Here is a 16,573-nt window from a genome sequence, read left to right as displayed (position 1 = left end):
AACGTGTACGGAAAAGTATGAGAACAGAAAGGAATGCGAAATAGTAATAGGTCAAACAAACCCAGAGGGGGAGGGAATGAAAAGAGAAGCGGATTTACTTAGTTGGGTTCAATGCCGCCAGTAAAACGATTTGGAGCAATGGCTTCAAAAAACTAACCTATTTTGTCACTAAGTTCAGCTTTATACGAACAATTTTGCTACCTTTAGTAGTACAAACTCAAGGAGCTTCTTATTGACGCCTTGCCTTTTGTCTGTACGGAGTGAAAGTTTTGACCTATTACCTCATTACCTGTCGTCGGGTTACAAATACCATATTCTAAGTCCAGGCACTTCAATCCTCCGTTCCTTTTTATTTAATTTGTCTGCCTATCTACTCGGTACATGTCTAAAAGCTTATGATTTGTCACAATCAATGCATATCTCGAGGCTGGAATGTCTATATTGTAATTATTACTCGATGGGCAGGTCGCGTGATAAATTGCCCAATTGGTATTATTTGACGTGATATGACCTGACAGTTCAGAGTTTTTGACGTTTTGACATGGTCCTGACATACAATATAGGTGCAAACGCCCCACAACTTGTTCCCGTGTGCATATTGCCTTGAACTATTGATATTCAGGACCTTCGTCATGTGTGGATAACAATGTGGAGTACAAAATGCCTAGAACAGGCGACCCAGCAGATTGGATGTACATCATACGGAGTACCGCTTTAGCGGTCTTGGTTTGGCTGAGTGCTTATAGGCTTATAGCCTGTCATTCTTCTATTTGTGCTATTCAAATTTGAGAACACGCTAATTGATCCATACGATTTGAATTGTATGTGTATCTGTCTACATAAGTGTACCTGGTTGGTACATTTATGCACGGCTCGAACCTTGTTCGGAACCTTAGAAAAGAGCACCGGCGAAACCATGGTCTTAAAGTGGGTCGACCAGGTTTTTTGTCACTAACCATATCGGACAGGTTCATGCTCGGGCAGTTCGATGCTGATTTGCTCTCTGGGATCGACTCCATAGATCTTCAGCTGTACCTACAACATACTCCGTAGGTAATACGATAGTAACTTGTAAGCTCTCCACTATTGATCCAAATATCCGGTTTCTAGTACGGAGTAGGCTTGGCACCTCGGTTTGATTAGGGCAAGCTCGCAGCCGAAATGTCCCGTGTCATTTTTTGGCTAGTTGGACTGGCGCTGATTTGACAGTATAGCTGTGCTCTTAGAAGATGGATATTACGTTGTTGATAAGCCCCTACCTCCTGTTCAGATCAGTCTTTGCAAATTGACCATTTGGGCTTCCAATAACGCCACACCCAAGTACCTGATGTATGATCTGTAGCTCCTTGCTCCTTTCAGCCACTAAGCCATAGATTGAGACACATCCAGCCTCTACGGAAGCTATGGAGAGGCGGACATGCCCGCTTCAGCCTACTATTCAGCCACAAAAGAGGTTGAGCATGTCGGTGACCCCATATATGTTACCACACGGAGTAATAGAACGCTAGCTATGCAATGCTCCCCACACGACCGCGAAGGCGCGATTTAGAGAGCATATCCTTTCTCTTGCCGATCGACCTAGTCACACCGAGATCCACCGTATGTTGCATAAGGTGGCACGGCTGAATAAATACCCTAGTATGGTATTGTGTTGATCGTCGCTGTCTCATCCCCGTATTTTGAGCTTGAGTTAAGAGAGAACCTCTTTTGCCGATTACAGTCGAATGAACAATATATTGGTACCCTCTTTTTTCCCTCTATACTCCGTTCTTCCATTCAAACCTTCTAACCCAATAGAATGGCCGCCTTGGAGTGCGCTAGACTGCTGGAGGGCGTCTTGCCAACCACCCTCGACAAGCTCACCATTCGAAAAGAAGACGACGGCAACTTCACATTGACTGCATTACCCGAGACCGGCTCCGTCACCGCAATCGTTGAATCCGTCCTCGGTCACTCCGTCGAGCTACACCGTCTTCAAGCATCCGGCGCAGAAGGCCAATCCGGCTGTTCCATCTACTTCGTTCGGGACAGTACCCACCCAGAAAAGAACGTCGCCGTCACAAAAGTATATCCACCAGCATGTCATAAGGACTTCTTCGAAGAGCTCGTTGCATATCGGAGGTTGTTATCTCTTTCCGATCCACCGTCTGCTGCTCGGCCCCTTGGAGTGGGAAGGACGCGCGATGAAAACACCGCAGAGCCTATGGGAGTGATTGTCTACCAGCTCGCAGCAGGTAAGGCAATCAACACAATAATCCGTGACATCGGTCGGGTCTCCACTCTCCGGCTGATTGCGAAGCAGCCTTGCCCGGACGAAACGAAAGAAATGATGAATGATATTGTTCGCGGCGCGCTCCATGGCATCACAATAAATCATAAATCACACCAGACCCAATCATCTAATATTCCCACCGCCAAGCTTTTGGACTGCGAATTCAATCAACTGATGACCGACCTGATATCGGCCGTCCAAGGAGTGGCATTAACACTGGCCAAGCTGCACCGGGAAAGCGCTGAATGGAGCAGCACCAGTGAGTCTGTTGTCGACAGGCTCCGCAACAAGCTACAAGGATGGGTGCAAGAAATCCAGGGCCCATCGCGAGCGCGGTATGAGCGCGCTATTGGAGCTGATCAAATACAGCAACTTACCTCATTGGTCGACCGGGCAATCGATTACTCCCGGGAAGAAGGTGTAGCGTCACTACTGCATGGCGACGCCTCACCAGGAAATTTCTTCTGGGACCCCGTTCATGGAATCACCATGATCGACTACGGGGGACTGACTCGCTCAATGGATGCGAGCGGGCGGCCTATTGGACCGGCAGAAATGGATGCGGCTGGGTTTCACGAGCGGCTGCGCAAGTACGCCGGGGATTTCGGAATGAGTGAAGCTGATATTGGCCAGGTTCAGATGGACTTCTGGAAAGCATATCAGGCACAGGGTATACCAATCAACGAAGGTCTTGCCCGGTTGTTCAAAACACGCACACAGCTATCTCGACTATGGTCTGCTGTGGACAAGCAAGATACATCACGCGATGAACATAAGGCCGTTCAGCTCAGCGAAAAGGTTAAATTTGAGTGGGAACGTCTTCTCAGTATCTCGCCCGAAAGAGTCCAACCCTGGAGAGTGCTTGTTGTTGCCAACGCCAGCGGTCCAGGTAAAGGAGGTCTGCCTCTGTTGAATCAAGAACTAGTCAAAGCCATGTCGGAAATTCCCAATGCATCAGTTACTCTGTTCATGGTAGAGCCTGACAATGAAGTCAAAAACACATTCGCATCGACGGGTCATGGTCGGGCGAAAGTTGTCTGCATTCCCTCTAGAGGAAACGACCCCAGTGCCTTGCTCTACCATGTGGCGAAGATACACCAGCCAGGGGATTATGGTCTGCCAATTCCAGACGACCAGCATCCATCCCCATTCAATCTCATCATTGGCCACTCGCGATACTCTAGCACCGCAGCTTCCTTGATCCGCGAGAGATGGTATCCCACTGCCAAGCTCGCACTCATCACACATACCAGCGCCCTGCGAAAGTCCGATGTCGCGTGGAAGTGGTACGGACAAACACGCGAGCTAGGCTATGTTGAAGCTGCCCGGCTGGCAATGCTCGACGAGAGGATTCTCCCTAAAGCAGATTTGGCCGTTGGAGTCGGGCCTGTACTCACAACGGAAGCACGCGAACGCGAGTGGATGGGCCAATGCAATCGGCCACGATCAAACATGATGGGACCCCGCTTCCATGAACTAGTTCCGGGTGTGCGCACGGGTGATGCTTGCACGCAACAACGACAGCCGAATGACCCATTTCGGGTCCTCCTCGCTGGCCGAGCAGACGACCCCGCCAAAGGTTTAGACGACGCTGTATACGCTGTGCGCAAGATCGCACTCTCCGGCAACGATATCTCCCTGGACGTACTGGGTGTCCCGGCAGAAGACGTGGGGCGCTGGCAGCAGGCAGTCGATGAGATGACGGGCATGCCAGATCTCGTCAGGTTGCACCCTTTCTCCGATGACCCTAACGCGGTCTCGCGGTTTTACTGTAACGCGGACCTGGTAATCATGCCCTCGATGCACGAGGGGTTCGGGATGATCTTTACCGAAGTGGCCGGGCTGGGCGTTCCCATCCTAGTAACGCAGGAAAGTGGTGCGGGCCAGCTCGCGCTTGATCGCAGTCGCATTCCACCGGAACTTGGTCAGGCCTGTGTGGTGATGGACGAGAGCACATATGGAATTGTACCTTCGCCGACGAGCCAGCGCGTAGCCGTTTGGGCTCATCGGATCGACCAGGCGAGATGTTACCCGGAACAAACGAGACGGCATGCTCATTCTCTGAAGCGAATCATGCGAGGTTATTCGTGGAGGCACGCCGCCAAGGCCCTGCTTCGTTCAGCGATGGAGGGCGAGGGAGACACAGTACAGATGGCTCATGGCAGCATTGCACCAGCATATTCATCATGGCCTCGTCCATCGCTTGGGATGAACGTGGTATCGTCAATGCGTCGAGCCGCACGGACGCGAAATCGCAGTGGACAGCCGACATTGAAACAGGCCGACGATGTCATGCAAAGTCTTCCAGAGATAGCCCCTACTATTTCGGCGCTAGAAGAGCATGTCTCTGCTGCCGTGGGATGTCCTGTCAACTTGCGGAGTCTGGATCCCACCCATCCGGGAGGCTTTTCTGGTGCTATCATTTTCTTTGCTTATGCCAACGATGAATTTGCAAACGGCGAGAGATCTTTGGCATCCAATGACCCATCCAAGGATCGTGTGGTTGCTGTGATTAAACTGTTCGTCCACGGATTGGACAATGGGATCACGGAGGAGTTGTCAAGCCTTGAATGGCTTCTTTTGCAGACCAAGGGTGACATCAGGACTGCTGCCCCGTTGGGCGTTGGGCGGATGACGTGGGATAATAAGCCAGCCGGTGTGGTCACGTATCAAGTTGCCCCCGGGGTCTCCCTTTACCAGCTCATGATGCAGATAGGCCGCCTACCATCGGGACCTGCGAGAAGGGACATGTTATCCGTCTTCAATGCTGGCGTGCAAGCAGTCGCACGTACCCTGGCCAGGTTACACACCCATAGCGTCGAAGGGCGACCAGGCACAGAGTATCTGGAGTGGTATTTTAACGCCGCAACGAAACGAGTCCAGCAGGCATTGGTGTACAAAGACATTATTCGTTCCGCGGGACTCGAAGTGGACCAGCTCCCCGAGAAAATGAATCAACTTGTTGTCGACTGCAAGCGTGACATTGCTAGTCGTCCGCGCACCACTGTCGTCCACGGAGATGCCCATCCTGGAAATTTCTTCTATGACAGCGCAACGGGACATGTTACTATGATCGACACGACGACGCTACACTGTTCTCTGGACGAGAATGGTGAACCGGTTGGGGTACCAGAACGAGATCTGGGTCATTTCATGCATATGCTGCGACGAACGGGCGAACAGTATGGCCTTACGCGACAGGAGATGCAGGAGAGCACAGCCGATTTTGTGGAGGCGTATCTTGGAAATGCAGCGGCGCCAGCAAACGTTCAAATTATTCGGTTCTTGATGTCGTGTTCGGCTTTGTCTTTCTTGACTTATGCGGCGCAGTCAGATCAAACAAAAGTAGAGATGCAGGTTAAGATTTTGGAGGATTTATTTTGTCTTGGAGAGGGTTGGACGCAATTGGATGGAATGCAAGGTTTATAAACAGGGACCAGCGGTTGCTTTGTACTTAGATATTCTTTCGGATCTCGTGGTCTAATTCGGGAGTTATGGTAATAATTGACACTGTTGGATATGTTCGATACCTCGATATAGTTTCACTTTCCGTCTCTCTGTGGTATCTTGATCCCTCGAGTAGATCTAATCGCGCCCAGCATTTGCCAGCAAGTGTTCATCGCCAGAGAAAATGTGCCGACCAATCTTCACGAACCAACGTCTGGCGGTAATCGCAACGGAGTGTGCCGTACTCGCGGTGCCACATAATGTTGCTGGCAGGACAGATCGAGAAAGCCAGCAGAGAGCCATCGGTACGTAGCTGGACTCAGATGACTGGAGAGTGAGTAATTTTGGGTTTCACATGACAGGATTGCAGGAGGGTCTCTAGGTTAAGCTAGCGGCTGTGTTCATGCTGAGCGTGGCTCTCGGAGCTCGATCCTGGGACACCATCCAGCTTTCATGACAGTTCGAGCGTGAAAGGTTCACTTCGCAAATGGGTTTGCATGGATAGTAATGTTATTGATCTTGAATGCTTCAAAATCATCACCCTCCTTGGGCTGAGAGACTTTTCCCTTCTTGTCGACCTTGACATTCGCCTTTTCAAGTTTGGTAAGAACATCACCACCTTCATCCTGGGCGGTCAAATTCAGCACCTTCCCAAATACAGTACTAGCGCCATCAAGATGCGGCGCCGGCGCGAACGTAATGAAGAATTGACTCCCGTTGATTGTTGCACCTGTTGCGCCCTGAGAACCAGGCGCCGTCCTGTCCTTTACCGGACGAGATGCCATAGACAGAATGCCACGCGCGTTATGTCGCAGTGACGGGAGGTGGATTTCTTGGTTCATTGCTGCCGGGTGGTAGATCGATGTGCCGCCTTTCGGAATTTCGAAATCGAGCATTGGCTTCGTACTTGTTTGATGCGCGGCGGGTCCGAGAGAGATGTCTCCACCCTGGACCATGAATCCCGGAATGAGACGATGGAATGGGGTGTTATTGTACGCGCCGCATGCGCAGAGGGCGAGGAAGTTCTCTGCTGTTTGGGGTACTGCTTCGCAGAAAAGCTCGACCTTGAGGTCGCCTTGGGTGGTATGTAACTATTGAAGCTGTAATTAGCATCATTCCATAGAAACTAGAGCTGTGGGAATATTATGGCGCTTTAATTATATGTGAACTTACCGTGACAGACATATTGATGGTGCTCTGTGAGGTAATTTGAAGTGCAAGAGAACCAGATGCGGCATTGATGCCCCGGGGCCCGATAGACTGCTTAGTCATCATTTTCTTATCGATGCGCAAGGCAATTGCAGATGCTTGGATCCTTCAGTTCAGGCACAGTTGGCTCAATTCGGAATTTAAACACGCTGAAAGGTTCTCGGAAACTTCCTTTGCTTTTTCCCTTCTCAACGATCCTTTTCCTGCCTGGGCACGGCCACATCCTACTCCGCCCTTTCCTCGATTGATCCAAAACATTTCACCAACAATGAACAACCGGCCAGTGGAGCAGGCATTGAGTACATTGGTGCCGACTCATGCTAATGACCTCCCACAAGAGCTACTCAGTTATGCTATGTCACTTGTGGCACAGTCCCGGAGCTTCTCCAGCAGTCTAAAGCCAGAAGAGGAAATCGCTCGACCATATGCCTGCGCGGAAATCGCTTGCAGAAGGTATGCCACGGATCCCGAATGAGTTCTTTCTATGGCCTGTTTCTAGAATGCTAATTGCTCGTGTCTGACTTCTGTAGGCTGGCGCGATCTCTCAAACTCCCTCCACTGCTTGGACATCCGCCATGTCCTCCACGCGTATACAAGAAGCTTTATTCATACCTTGACCGGTCTCTCATATCAAGCTCTACTGGCCTCAAACGCTCAGCAAGTGGATCGGTTCCTGGAACACCCTCACGCGCCGGCTCCACGCATACGACGCCGACGAAGGGCGCGACAGCGAGGAACACCCCTTCCAAGGCAGTAGCACCAACACCACGAGGACTACAAAATACACCCTCGAAGTCCACACCCTTGAAACGAAGTATGAGCACGGCAAACCGGCTTGAGAGCCCCTCGAAATCGGCAAGAAAGGCTACAGCCCCCCAGCCGAAGGATACACATGGGTCAACCATCATTCCAGATGCCCCCGCTTGGGTGATGACAGCTATCCGGACTGTATGCAAGATCCTCTCGACGCCTGCCCCGCGTACAAATACCTGGTCTAGGCCTCCAATCTCGAGGACGCTGCCTCCCCATATCTTTGCTGGAGTGTCGTCCGTCCTCTATCTTACGTCGAGCATGTCCAACGACGAACCGGGATGGGACAGGGAGAGCTTGGATTTCCTGGAGCCTATTGTGTCTATCAATGGTTCCGATAAGGATGATGATTTTAAAGAACTGGTCTACGCCATGGCTGTGGCTGTATACTTCCTTGTGCTTGCCCGTCGCCGTAACCCCGGGCCAGGTGCAGATGAGGATATCGAAGCGCAGAAGATGGACAAGAAGACTTTTATTGAAATGCGCCAAACGGCGTTGAACAGCCTTGGGCTGAAGGCTAATGACCGGAGACATCGCGATGATGTTGATCAATGGATCACTCTTATCATGGAGCAAGGGTGGGCCAACGGCCAGGAATGGTTCGAGAATATCCCCTATGCTGGACAACTCTTTGGTGAAGATGAGGAAGGCAGGTCCTACCAAGACCTGGACGAAGAGGACGCGACACTCAGGGGCGTTAGGCCGCCTAAGCGTTCGGCGGCTGGGAGTGGTACTCGCGCCTCGCAGTCAGATGATGCTCCCCGGGGCGGTCTTTTGCCAGGCCTGGGAACAATGATGCAGGATCGAGTTGACTGGCTGAGTGATGATCGTCAAGAGGATTATGCGAATTGGAAAGCGGATATCATTGCTCGCATTGCAGGTGCAGCTGTTTAATTGCCGCCGTGCATTCAGAGATTATTCGAAAGGGGACGCAGGGGACGCAGCTTGCTAGTTTAATTGATACCCTAATATATGAATCAACATGTAATTTCTACATTCATCCCTCGATAAGCAAAGAAATCGGCTTCACCATGTCTATGTTTCGATTGTATGCTCCTTTTGCTCTAGAGCAACCCAATGTCCCAAGTTGTCAAAGTTATCATTGTGGCAACCCAACTCCATGCGCCGCCAATGACGCCAAAACCAATAACCACTCGCCTTAGTACCAAATGCTCCTCGTCCGGTGATGAGGGATGGAATCATTTTTCTCTGCCTCTAGGCTCTTCATCGTGTCGTACAAGAAAAAGTCGATGAGGATCGCATTGATGCCACATGTCTTTCGCGGTTCCTCAGGAATCTCCAATATCTCATCCGACTCATCCGAGTTTTCGGTTTCATATTTGTTGTCAGAAATGCCCTTGGAAGGAAGCTTTTGGCGGTTCATTTTGACCTCGGGGTGTTGCTTTTCGATTTCTCTTTTGATCAACTCAACACACCAGATACTCGTCCCACGAAGCTCGATCTCCCAGTTTGAGCCTGGCTCGATGGGCTTCAGGTCGCGGATATGGCTTTCCAATTTAGGTGCGTAGCGAATGCAGTTCAGCTGGTGCAGCATCTGCGGAATGCGGTAGTCTAGGATATATGATTAGAATTGGTTTGAAGGAGTAGTATTCCTTGCGAGAGCGGTCCGTACCTGCAAACATGGTGATCTTGTCAATGTCGTGAAATTCACCAAAGTCTTCCCCATTGAAACAGGCCCAGAGATCAGCAACTAGGATTTGAGCACGTTTATAAAGTCGAACTCTCTTTCCGTGGAAGATTGTCTCGTCCCGGAAGCAGGAAAAGCTCTCTGTCAATATATTGACTAGTCCTGCGGCGGAAAGGTTGGCACTGTCAATGCAGTTGACGAAGCTCCCGCCGAATTCCTATATCGGTTAGTATAACTCATATATAATGTTGTATGAGATAATACCTCGCAGAGGACCTCGCCTGCCTCACGTAGACACTGCACTCGTTCTTGGAACATAGGAATCTCTCCCTCTGTTGCGGACCGGAATACATGTCTGAGTAGCTCGTCTGTACACCTCTCTTCATCCACCCAGAAGTCGGGGGTTGTGATTGGAATATCTGGAATTGGGTAAGCGGTCATTCCGGAAGCAGAGTTCAATCGAGGAACTGACCTTCATCAAGAGCTCTTTGTAGTGCAGCAACTAGACTCCAATAACCAGTCCACAGCTTGTCACGGTACTCGATGCAGAAACGCTTTGGTTCCTCTTCCTCCTCAGACCAGAAACTAAAGTTCAGTAAATCCATTGTGAAGATGAAATCGACTGTGCTTTCATCTTTGGTCTTGGGGTGTAATTCGTGCTCCGACCAGGTGTGTGTGGAATACTCTTTCTTCTGCATCATACGCCATATAGTTTCGGCAGCTTCTTTGGTGTGAGTAAGGCTGACAGCAACATCAATTGCATTGTCAAAAACATATTGCGCGCCCTCAAGCACTTTGGTCTCTGGTGGGGCATCCTTTGGCTTTTGGCCCAGTCCAAAATGCTGGCGAAGAAGCTCTACCAACTCAGGATCGGCTTCATCGTCGGAATTGGCCTCGACTTGGCGATTTTTTTGAGCCGGAATTGGGTCCAATGATGGCATGGTATTTTTTCTTCGTGTTCGATCTTGATTGAAAACAAATGGGGAGATATCGAGTCAGGGGTATCTCCTTTGATATGCCTCAAGAGGTCTCTTGCGGTGAGATGCTAGACCCGGCAGATATTCCACCCCGCCTGGATATTCGAATCCTTTGAGGCTGGACCAAGCAAACGTGCGATATAGAAATACTTGAATTCGACAAACCCTTCGAGTTGACTCGTGTTTTTTTTGTTCTCGCCACACCGAGATTTTGACCCGGTGGTCTCTGGATAGAGTCACCGGTTATGTAAGCAGGTAAAATACCCCAGAGATGCCCATAATGTATCTGGGAAGTTGGAGAATATGTGGTGTGGTGGTATATGCCAGTTGTATATCAACTTGTATCTAAAAGTATTCGCTATAAGCACAAGAGAGGTTGTAGTGTACAGTCAGGGTCTGCAGGTCTAGACTACCTGGTACCTGACTAGCAGAATATCTGGATAGCATCATCATGACCATCCAGGGATAAAACAGGCACATTGTCTTATGGGAGTTAAATTCAGGCTCATTCATTCTAGAAGAAGGCGATCAGAGTATATGCGCCCTGTACATTGCCGGAATGCAAAGACGATCACTTATATAGGAAAGAACAGAAACGACGTCAATTACAGTCTAAAAAGTACTATTCTTTTATTCAGTAGAAAAACAAATGTAGAAAAGGTGTAACTAGAGCAAAAGTAAGTGGAAACCCACGTGTGAGGCTCTTGGAATCTTAGCAAGTGCCGTCATCGCCAAACGGTCACTGTTTCCGGCTCAGCACTTCCTTTCGTTTACTCCTTCTTTGACCTTTCCCCCTTCGCGATTCATCTCTAACAGACACACCGCTGCAACACTTACACTATTAACCCACTGCACCACTACACAACCACCTGATCGCGATCATCATCTCCTGCCCGCCATGCGGGATAGCTCCATCAAGCGCTCTCTCGGGGTGGACCTCACTCGCTCTCTCAAAGAGGTAAGTACCACCCTTCTGTCGTGCAATCCTGGCGTCCAAGTGACGCTAGCCTGAAAATACATTCTAACAGTGCTCTCATCACGTATAGTCACGCGTTCTTCTTGTCGGCGCAGGCGGCATCGGCTGCGAGCTACTGAAAAACCTCGTCCTTACCGGGTTCGGCGAAATCCACATCATCGACCTCGATACCATTGATTTGAGCAATCTCAATCGTCAGTTCCTTTTTCGACATGAACATATCAAGAAATCAAAAGCCTTGGTACGTTCAACCGGTCCCGCGCACTTGCGACGCTCCCTTGCGAATTCGGCCGAGTTAAGCGCCGCGCATTCGCATTGCCCCAACGGTTCAGCGATGGCAGATATGGAATACTGAGACATGGATACTTTTATCTAGGTTGCCAAGGAAGTTGCGCAAAAGTTCCGGTCTGACGCAAAGCTCGAAGCCTACCATGCGAACATTATGGATGCCCAGTTCGACGTCTCGTGGTTCGAATCCTTCAACGTCGTGTTTAATGCGCTGGACAACATCGCCGCAAGGCGTCATGTGAACAAGATGTGTCTTGTAGCCAATGTGCCCTTGATCGAAAGTGGAACTACTGGCTTCAATGGCCAGGTCCAAGTTATTCAGAAGGTATGGCAAAAGTGATGTCTGGTTCTGCAGATTTGGGCCTATACTGACTTGCGCTTTGCACCAGTCCGAAACCGAGTGCTACGATTGCAACGTCAAAGAAACCCCTAAGTCCTTCCCCGTGTGTACGATCCGCAGCAACCCCAAGGAGCCGATTCATTGCATCGTTTGGGCGAAGAGCTACCTCTTGCCGTAAGATCCAGCTCCTCATATTTCCTCTTTAAATTCTTACCTTTGAATAGGGAACTTTTCGGAAATAGCGACGACGAGGCACCGGAAGTGGACAGCACAGAAGACGCTGATAACGGTTGGTTCAATTTCATCTATAATTCAGCGCTGAACTGACCTCCGGCTAGCAAAAGAAATTGCAGACCTGCGCAAGGAAGCGCTGGAGCTCAAAGAGTTACGACAATCGATTGACACAGAGGAAGCCCACCAGAAGGTCTTTGATAAGGTCTTTGGAAAGGATATAATACGATTACAAGGCATGACGGATTTATGGAAGGAAAAGGAGCCGCCAAAGCTTCTCGACCTTGCCCAACTCCAGGAAGAGTCTGATTCAATTGCCTCAACGGTTTCTGCACAGGACCAGAGAGTGTGGACATTGGGAGAGAATTTCAGCGTCTTTAGGGATAGGTAAAAACTGTCTGTCCCCGACAGCATACGTTCGATAAACTAACATCTACAGCCTGAACCGGTTGGCACGTCGTCTGAAGCAACTTCAAGAAACGAAGCTCCCAGACCAAGATTCCCCGATCCTGACATTCGATAAAGACGACGTGGACACTTTGGACTTCGTTACCGCAACAGCTAATCTACGAGCTGCTATCTTCCACCTTGAACTTAAATCCAAGTTCGACGTCAAGCGTAAGTCTATCCAATAAGGGTGCACATTTCAAGACCATCATTACTGACAAGACTTTTACAGAGATGGCGGGCAATATCATTCCTGCTATTGCAACAACCAATGCCATGACGGCTGGGCTATGTGTTCTTCAGTCATTGAAGGTGTTCCAAGACAACTTGATGCAGGCCAAAATGGTAAGAACCGAACAAGGGTTCCCTCCACTACTGCCAAAGCTAACGAAGCCATCACTGAAAGGTTTTCCTGGAGAGATCCGGTGCTCGTGCGATTAATTCAGACTCATTGAAACCCCCGAATCCCGATTGCCCTGTCTGTTCCCGTCTGGTGGTTCCGGTCGAAATTGACCCTGAGCTAGCAACCCTTGAACATCTCGTCCATGACGTTCTTCAGATGGAACTGGGTTATGGCAGAGACATCTCCCTTTTGATTGGCGATAGACTGGTCTATGACCAAGAATTCGACGATGCTCTGCCGGATAAGTTGTTTGACATGGGCATTAAGAATGGCAGCTTTATCACGGTAAAAGATGATAATGAATCTGCGCGAGTCAACCTTGATGTGGTGATCAAGACAAGGTATGCTTCGTTTTTCAATAATACTTGGCAACATTGACTGATTGATTTGCAGAAGTGAGCCATCTTCCGAAGACTCCAAGCCGGCAACGCTGCAGAAGATGGTCGAGATACCACTGAAGCCCAAGCAGCCTGCGCAGCCCCCCACCGATGATGCGCAAAATCCTGAGCAGCCTGCGCCTCCTTCAACCGACGATGCAGCTGTGACAGGGAAGCGCAAGCGTGAGGGCTCGGGTGACGAGGTGGAGCCCAACAGCCACGATGCGAAGCGTCTCGCCAGTGCATCCGTTCCCGACTCAAATGGCATTAAAGCTATCGTTCTTGACGATGAAGAGGAAGGTGCCATCATGATCGATGATTGAATTCTGAAAACGGAATTTCGCGTGGCATCTCAAGGTAATACTATCAGCCATTGCAGGTGTTTATCTTGATATCATTCTCTTCGCACTTTCGGTATTCCCCTTTGCTATTTGCTTACTATCTACCCCTCCAAACCCTTCTGTATCATATGGCATAAAGGCGAACCTGATTTCAGTCAAGCGGAGAAGATTCAAAATCCCAGGTTGGCGGGTATGCTTTGGGTACGGACATGGTAATGCATTATGGGTTTTTTGTGTCTCAACTGCTCAATGGCGTTTTCCGCGTTGATAGATTACTAGAATAAGACCTAAGAATAGCAGTATGGCCTGGGCAAAGTATTAAACTTATGTCTAGGTTGAATCTGCCGGAATTGACGAGTCACCTCAGTAGTATTTGAAGGGATGTAGACTGGCAAGGGCAAGTAAACGGGAGTTGATGTCCATTAGGTACCCAACTATAGGGAGTTGGCTCGCTTAGGACTCGAAGCGACACACCAGAAAGGGATTGGGATTTTATCTGTTTAGCTCGCTATTTCCTAGAGAACCCTACTGATATCCTTATTAGTGTGTTTAATCATGTCCTGATATTGTAGTGTAGGTGTTATTTACAAGTACACTTGCTCTGTTGGTATTACATGTCTCACTTGGATTGAATCAAACGGCACTCAATCCACCATCGAGATTCAGCACACAGTTGTTGGCATATTCATTCTGCGCCAAGAACACAGCTGCATCAGCAATCTCGCATGGATCTCCAAATCGGTGAAGAGGAATGAGATCTTTCAGCCTACTGGTCTCCCCTGGTGTAAAGTCTACCACCGAGATCAGCCAACGCACGGACAAATCTACATTAAACCAACATACCTGCAACCATGGGTGTTTCAATATACCCCGGCACGATAGCATTCGACCGAATGACAATATCTTTCATCGAAGCCGATGCTTCAACAGCCAATGACCGTGTCAGACCGAGAAGGCCAGCCTTGGAAGCAGCGTATGGAACTGCGCCAGTTCCACCCTTTAGCGCCAGTAAAGAGGAGACGTTAATAATGCATTTCGAGGGGGGTTTGGTCCCCACAGCTGGATCACTCCGATTCCGTATCCGACTCCGGATAGAGGCACGCATTAATGCGCGCGAAGTGAGCATTGCGCCTTCGAGATTGGTACGAAGGATCATGGAGATATCTTCCAGCTCGGATCTGGGCAGAATGTTCGATATCGAAATTCCTGCTGCGTTGACTAGGATGTCTACATTTGCCTGGAAGATGGTTAGAAGGGGAGTTCCGTTAACATAGATCAGATAGCTCACCATTTCCTTTTCGAGTTCACGCATCCATGACCCGGAATCTGAGACATCTCCGACAAGTAGCCGGATCTTTCCTTGCGTGCTTTGCTGGTTGTCTTCTTCTGGGGCGCGAGTTGCGACTTCGTCGTTGCTTTCAGCAAGCTCTCGTACTGTAACTGCGAGAGACTCAAGCTTTTTGGCTGCTTCCTCTAGACGTGTTTGAGATCGGCCGACGAGGACTATGGTCGATGCGCCTTCTTGTAGAAATCGTTCGGCAATGGCGAAGCCAATGCCGGATGTCCCACCGGTGACCATGCATTTTCGACCGGCCAGTCGGTTTCCAGGCTTGAATGAAATGTTGGGGTTGTTTCCACTTGGCTGAGATGAGTATGATCGCTTTATATATCCTAGAGGATGACTTGATATTTGGCTGTTGACGTAGCCTCCATTGCGGGAATTGATGGACCTTGATGAGGCCCGAAGAAACAGCATAGGCACTCGCAAGCGAATTAGAGGAACTCTCAGACTCGCCATATTGCTTTACCTTGTCTGAATTCCAAGCGAAACGCGGTATCGGGTCGGGTGCGTCACTGGCAGCTTCAGCACGGGCCAACAAGCCAACCTCAAAAAGGCTCTTTCGCTCCACAGCGGCCACTTTCCTACCACTACGCGACTACGCGTGCTTCATCATGGCGCCATCCACGGACTCCGAGTTTGTGACTATAGTCTCAAACGACGGATTTGAATTCATTATCCCTCGCAGCGCAGCTTGTGTCTCAGAGACTTTCCGGCTCATGCTTTCTTCGAGTACGTGCACTCGATCCATTGCTACATGGGTTGTACTAACCACCCACAGCCAACTTCCCCGAGGGTCGCACCGGTAGATGTGTGCTGGAGGACTACTCGTATGTCTCACGCTACATTCTTTATCTTTTCGATGGACATTGCTAACAAAGTTGTTTCTGTAGTGGGGTCGTTGTCGAAAAGATCTGCGAATACTTTTGCTACAATGAAAAACACAAGGACCAGGTTAACGTGCCAGACATGGATATTCCACCTGAGTTATGCCTGGAACTCCTGATGGCTGCTGATTTCTTGAATACTTGATTTCCATGTGGTACCTTGGGCCTTTGGTTTCTTGTCACCTCCCTGACTGAGACCTCTGGTATCCATCCTTGCTTCGGCTCACATCGTTTTGAAATGATTCACGGCGCAATGACAGATATTCGACTTTTACGACAATACCATGAGGAGTTCCGGACTAGCTCACATACACACATTTGGTCATGGCATCTTGTCGTGGCATGTATTCTATGGGATTGAACTACCATTTTGAAAATGTCTTCGTCTTTGCTGTAGCAGTATCCCGGATTTCTACAAGAACACTTTATCCCATCTGAGCATATGCAAACGGTTATTACCTCTATGGCCGAATTTGTCTAAAGATGATGGCAGATCAACACTTCCAATGATAACGCGCTTGCCAAGATACCACGGCAAAGGGTTTGGATCATAGGAGACAAATAAAATACAAAATCATATC

The 16,573-nt window shown here is 49.4% G+C and overlaps 7 protein-coding genes across 7 annotated transcripts; 4 read left to right on the top strand and 3 right to left on the bottom strand.

Annotated features, from left to right (window-relative positions):
* Positions 1 to 1,798: 1,798 nt before the first annotated feature.
* N7489_000333 (uncharacterized protein) lies at positions 1,799 to 5,701 on the top strand (the record flags this gene model as incomplete). Its single annotated transcript, XM_056706088.1, has 1 exon — positions 1,799 to 5,701. The coding sequence occupies one exon, from the start codon at positions 1,799 to 1,801 to the stop codon at positions 5,699 to 5,701; it is 3,903 nt and encodes a 1,300-aa protein (XP_056570390.1).
* A 494-nt stretch (positions 5,702 to 6,195) lies between these two features.
* On the bottom strand, positions 6,196 to 6,991 carry cyp5 (uncharacterized protein; the record flags this gene model as incomplete). Its single annotated transcript, XM_056706087.1, has 2 exons — positions 6,196 to 6,810; positions 6,893 to 6,991. 2 exons carry the CDS (start codon positions 6,989 to 6,991, stop codon positions 6,196 to 6,198), a joined length of 714 nt encoding a protein of 237 aa, XP_056570389.1.
* A 205-nt stretch (positions 6,992 to 7,196) lies between these two features.
* On the top strand, positions 7,197 to 8,632 carry N7489_000331 (uncharacterized protein; the record flags this gene model as incomplete). The annotated part of the gene is made up of 2 exons (XM_056706086.1): positions 7,197 to 7,381; positions 7,459 to 8,632. The coding sequence occupies 2 exons, from the start codon at positions 7,197 to 7,199 to the stop codon at positions 8,630 to 8,632; spliced, it is 1,359 nt and encodes a 452-aa protein (XP_056570388.1).
* Positions 8,633 to 8,897: 265 nt separating this feature from the next.
* Positions 8,898 to 10,327, bottom strand: N7489_000330 (queuosine 5'-phosphate N-glycosylase/hydrolase; the record flags this gene model as incomplete). Its single annotated transcript, XM_056706085.1, has 4 exons — positions 8,898 to 9,310; positions 9,372 to 9,603; positions 9,651 to 9,805; positions 9,859 to 10,327. The coding sequence occupies 4 exons, from the start codon at positions 10,325 to 10,327 to the stop codon at positions 8,898 to 8,900; spliced, it is 1,269 nt and encodes a 422-aa protein (XP_056570387.1).
* Positions 10,328 to 11,261: 934 nt separating this feature from the next.
* Positions 11,262 to 13,748, top strand: N7489_000329 (E1 ubiquitin-activating protein ubaB; the record flags this gene model as incomplete). The annotated part of the gene is made up of 10 exons (XM_056706084.1): positions 11,262 to 11,321; positions 11,410 to 11,580; positions 11,716 to 11,952; positions 12,017 to 12,141; positions 12,192 to 12,256; positions 12,306 to 12,585; positions 12,638 to 12,816; positions 12,878 to 12,990; positions 13,052 to 13,389; positions 13,442 to 13,748. 10 exons carry the CDS (start codon positions 11,262 to 11,264, stop codon positions 13,746 to 13,748), a joined length of 1,875 nt encoding a protein of 624 aa, XP_056570386.1.
* Positions 13,749 to 14,399: 651 nt separating this feature from the next.
* On the bottom strand, positions 14,400 to 15,564 carry N7489_000328 (SDR family NAD(P)-dependent oxidoreductase; the record flags this gene model as incomplete). The annotated part of the gene is made up of 2 exons (XM_056706083.1): positions 14,400 to 14,557; positions 14,610 to 15,564. The coding sequence occupies 2 exons, from the start codon at positions 15,562 to 15,564 to the stop codon at positions 14,400 to 14,402; spliced, it is 1,113 nt and encodes a 370-aa protein (XP_056570385.1).
* A 155-nt stretch (positions 15,565 to 15,719) lies between these two features.
* Positions 15,720 to 16,137, top strand: N7489_000327 (elongin C; the record flags this gene model as incomplete). The annotated part of the gene is made up of 3 exons (XM_056706082.1): positions 15,720 to 15,837; positions 15,887 to 15,935; positions 15,999 to 16,137. 3 exons carry the CDS (start codon positions 15,720 to 15,722, stop codon positions 16,135 to 16,137), a joined length of 306 nt encoding a protein of 101 aa, XP_056570384.1.
* Positions 16,138 to 16,573: the final 436 nt, after the last annotated feature.

This window comes from Penicillium chrysogenum (genome assembly GCF_028827035.1).
Source record: "Penicillium chrysogenum strain IBT 35668 chromosome Unknown utg000001l_segment0_segment0, whole genome shotgun sequence".
Taxonomy (NCBI): Eukaryota; Fungi; Ascomycota; class Eurotiomycetes; order Eurotiales; family Aspergillaceae; genus Penicillium; species Penicillium chrysogenum.
Note: the sequence above shows the minus strand (reverse complement) of the source record. Positions and strands in the feature narration are given on the sequence as shown.